This window comes from Argentina anserina, chromosome 5 (assembly GCF_933775445.1).
Source record: "Argentina anserina chromosome 5, drPotAnse1.1, whole genome shotgun sequence".
NCBI classification, from domain to species: Eukaryota; Viridiplantae; Streptophyta; class Magnoliopsida; order Rosales; family Rosaceae; genus Argentina; species Argentina anserina.
In genome coordinates, this window is record NC_065876.1 from 12,674,353 (window position 1) to 12,676,971 (window position 2,619).

The following is a 2,619-nucleotide window of genomic DNA, read 5'->3' on the forward strand; positions in this document are numbered from 1 at the left end:
CTCGATAATAACAGTTAATTTTTATGGTCGACAGTAATAGATATCTTCTCCAAAAATTTCACTCAGAGACTAGAAAAAGCATGATTGATGAATGTTATTAGAATAGACCGATCAAACTAATTAAATCTCAGATCGAGTAGTTAGCATTCCGTTCCCTTTGAATATTTGGAGATAGATAGGTAGCTGCAGTGGCAAATTTGTGGTTTGTGGCTAGCAAGAGGAGGAATCACAGAGCGAGCCATACGTGATAGAAGTAATCCCCACGGAAATGTATGCACAGAGACCGCAGCATAGATACCCTTTTACTCAGAAAACCTGCAACAGAAAATGACACTGCACTGCAACCCCTTTATCTTACTCTCTCCATCACTCAAAAATTCAAAACCCCTAATTTTCATATTACTCCATAAGTTTAATTAATAAATGAATTTCTTAAGCTTAAATTAGAAAGACCTGCTCTCTTTAAATTTATTATCAGAACAGAAAGTAGATATTTTTGCCCTTTATGGCTCCGTTGTCTTTCCAATTCCAGCTACCCAAAAAGAACTCCCATATATATCATCCACCAGACCGCCACCAATAATTATAAAGAAAAAAAGCTAACAAAAAAAAATCAATCTCAAACAGGGTACCTGAAAGCTTTCTAGCTAAGTAGATTTGTATCTTACACATCAATTTATGACAAAAATCTGCAGAAGCACCATTGTATATATATCGACTTGTTGATCGATCCTTCCCTTCTTTCTGGTTCATGATCTCAAGAAGGACCGAGCCGGAGCTCTAAATCGAGCTCTTCAATATCTTCAACCTCAGACCTCGAAGGTTGATCTTCATCCGCTGATCGTTTTGTGTATTGAGAATGGGAACTGTTTCTAGAACTGGAAACTCCGTGAGGCCCCACAAGACTAGATGATGACGTCATTAAGTAGTTGTGTGGTGGATTGGGGGAGATGGAGAGAAGAGTGGAGGGTACTGAAGAAGAAGAATCAACAGTATTGTTAAGCAAAGGCGCAGTTGGAGCTGTGGCAGTACTAGTAGTGAAGGCCCCATTGTTAGGGTTTGGCAATTGGTAAAGAAGGCACAATCCGCCGTTGGCGGCGAGGAACTCTTGAGTTGGGATTATGAATGAGGAACTGGAAGAGGAGATGGAAGAGGGGTTGATTGAGATGGAGCTGGGGTGCTGCACTTGGTGGAGGCGGGCCCGGTCGCGGCGGTGCACATTCATGTGGCCGCCGAGGGCTTGAGCAGACCGGAATTCTCTCCGGCAAAATGTGCAGGTGTAAGACCTCGGCGGCCACGTGGTGCCCATCACGTTTCCAGTGTCCTCCGCAAAGGCCCTCACTTCCCATGAGTCATCTTCTTGTTCTTGCGCCTGCTTAGGGTTCCACATCCAGACTGATATATGGTTTAATTGAGGATTTTGCGCCTGTGACAGAGCCAATTTTTGGTGCTGGGTTAAGGAGAGAAGGCCAAGCTCAGCCATGGTGAGCTAATACTACTAACATTTAAGATAGAGATATGATATTGAATTGATGTGGAATCAAAGGGAAAATGGAGAAATGGGTTAAATAGGTAAGGGGGAGTAGAGACAAAATGAAACCCTAACACCGAGTGTATCACCAAAATTCAGCAACGCCCAGTTGGAATTTTGTAGAATTGAGATTATTATAACTTGGCCACCTCCCCCACTAGCTACGTTCTTATACACACAAGACGTGATTGCCTTGGCTTCAACGTCAATGTATATGCTCAATTACTACACCAAATTAACTAATACGTACAGTAATTAATTAATTAAGTCCTCCATCTCTTTATAGAACATGATTTACAGAGTACACAGATATGCATACATCTTCAGTATTTTTTTTTTTGATCGGGCATTTACATCTTCAGTTTAGGTAACAAGGCTATACGACTAATACGTGCAAGTAAATTGAAAGAAATCGGAAAGCAGACTGGAGCTTAGTGTCATGTGGTGACCGATGAGTTTGTGTCAGGAGAGTACTCATAGCTCTATCACTGACTTTATCAAATGACAAAATGTTCATTTTCTATATAGCCTTGGCCCAGCAGCTCATGTGGCTTAAAAATTAAAGCGGGTAAAATTCAAGAAAAATAGTTGTCATTCAACTTAGATCGACCAATCATCATCACACCGGCCATTAAGTAAACCATGAGAAATGATCTTAATTTTGTTAGTTGATCCGTCCTAGGCATATGGATATATATATATATCTATATATATATAGTTTCTATCTAGAGTGAAGTTCTAATTTTGGCACACTTTTCGGTCAAATTTTTTCACCATAAGCGATTCAATATTTATGTATGTTATTCAAGATCATATTTACAAAGTTTCATCCAATTTGACAATGGTTTGAGCTTTCAAAATTGATATTTACACGAACGGTTTACGTTGAACAGTTTTAATTCATTCATTGATTTAATCTAATTTTAATACCTTAACGATGTCCGAATTAGATGAAATTTTGTAGAGATGATCTTAAATAGCATACCTAAATATTGAATCGTTTATGGTGAAAAAATTTGACCGAAAAGTGTGTCAAAATTGGAACTTCACTCTGAAATTTCAAAGTGAAGCTTCACTCTGGATAAAGA

The 2,619-nt window shown here is 39.1% G+C and overlaps 1 protein-coding gene across 1 annotated transcript; it reads right to left on the reverse strand.

Moving 5' to 3' along the window:
- Positions 1 to 757: 757 nt before the first annotated feature.
- LOC126795536 (transcriptional regulator SUPERMAN) lies at positions 758 to 1,483 on the reverse strand. The gene has a single exon (XM_050522357.1). The coding sequence runs from the start codon at positions 1,481 to 1,483 to the stop codon at positions 758 to 760; it is 726 nt and encodes a 241-aa protein (XP_050378314.1).
- Between the last annotated feature and the right edge of the window lie 1,136 nt (positions 1,484 to 2,619).

What these genes read in the sequence shown, in the direction of transcription:
- LOC126795536 (XM_050522357.1), bottom strand. Translation starts at nt 1,483, where the DNA reads ATGGCTGAGCTTGGCCTTCTCTCCTTAACCCAGCACCAAAAATTGGCT.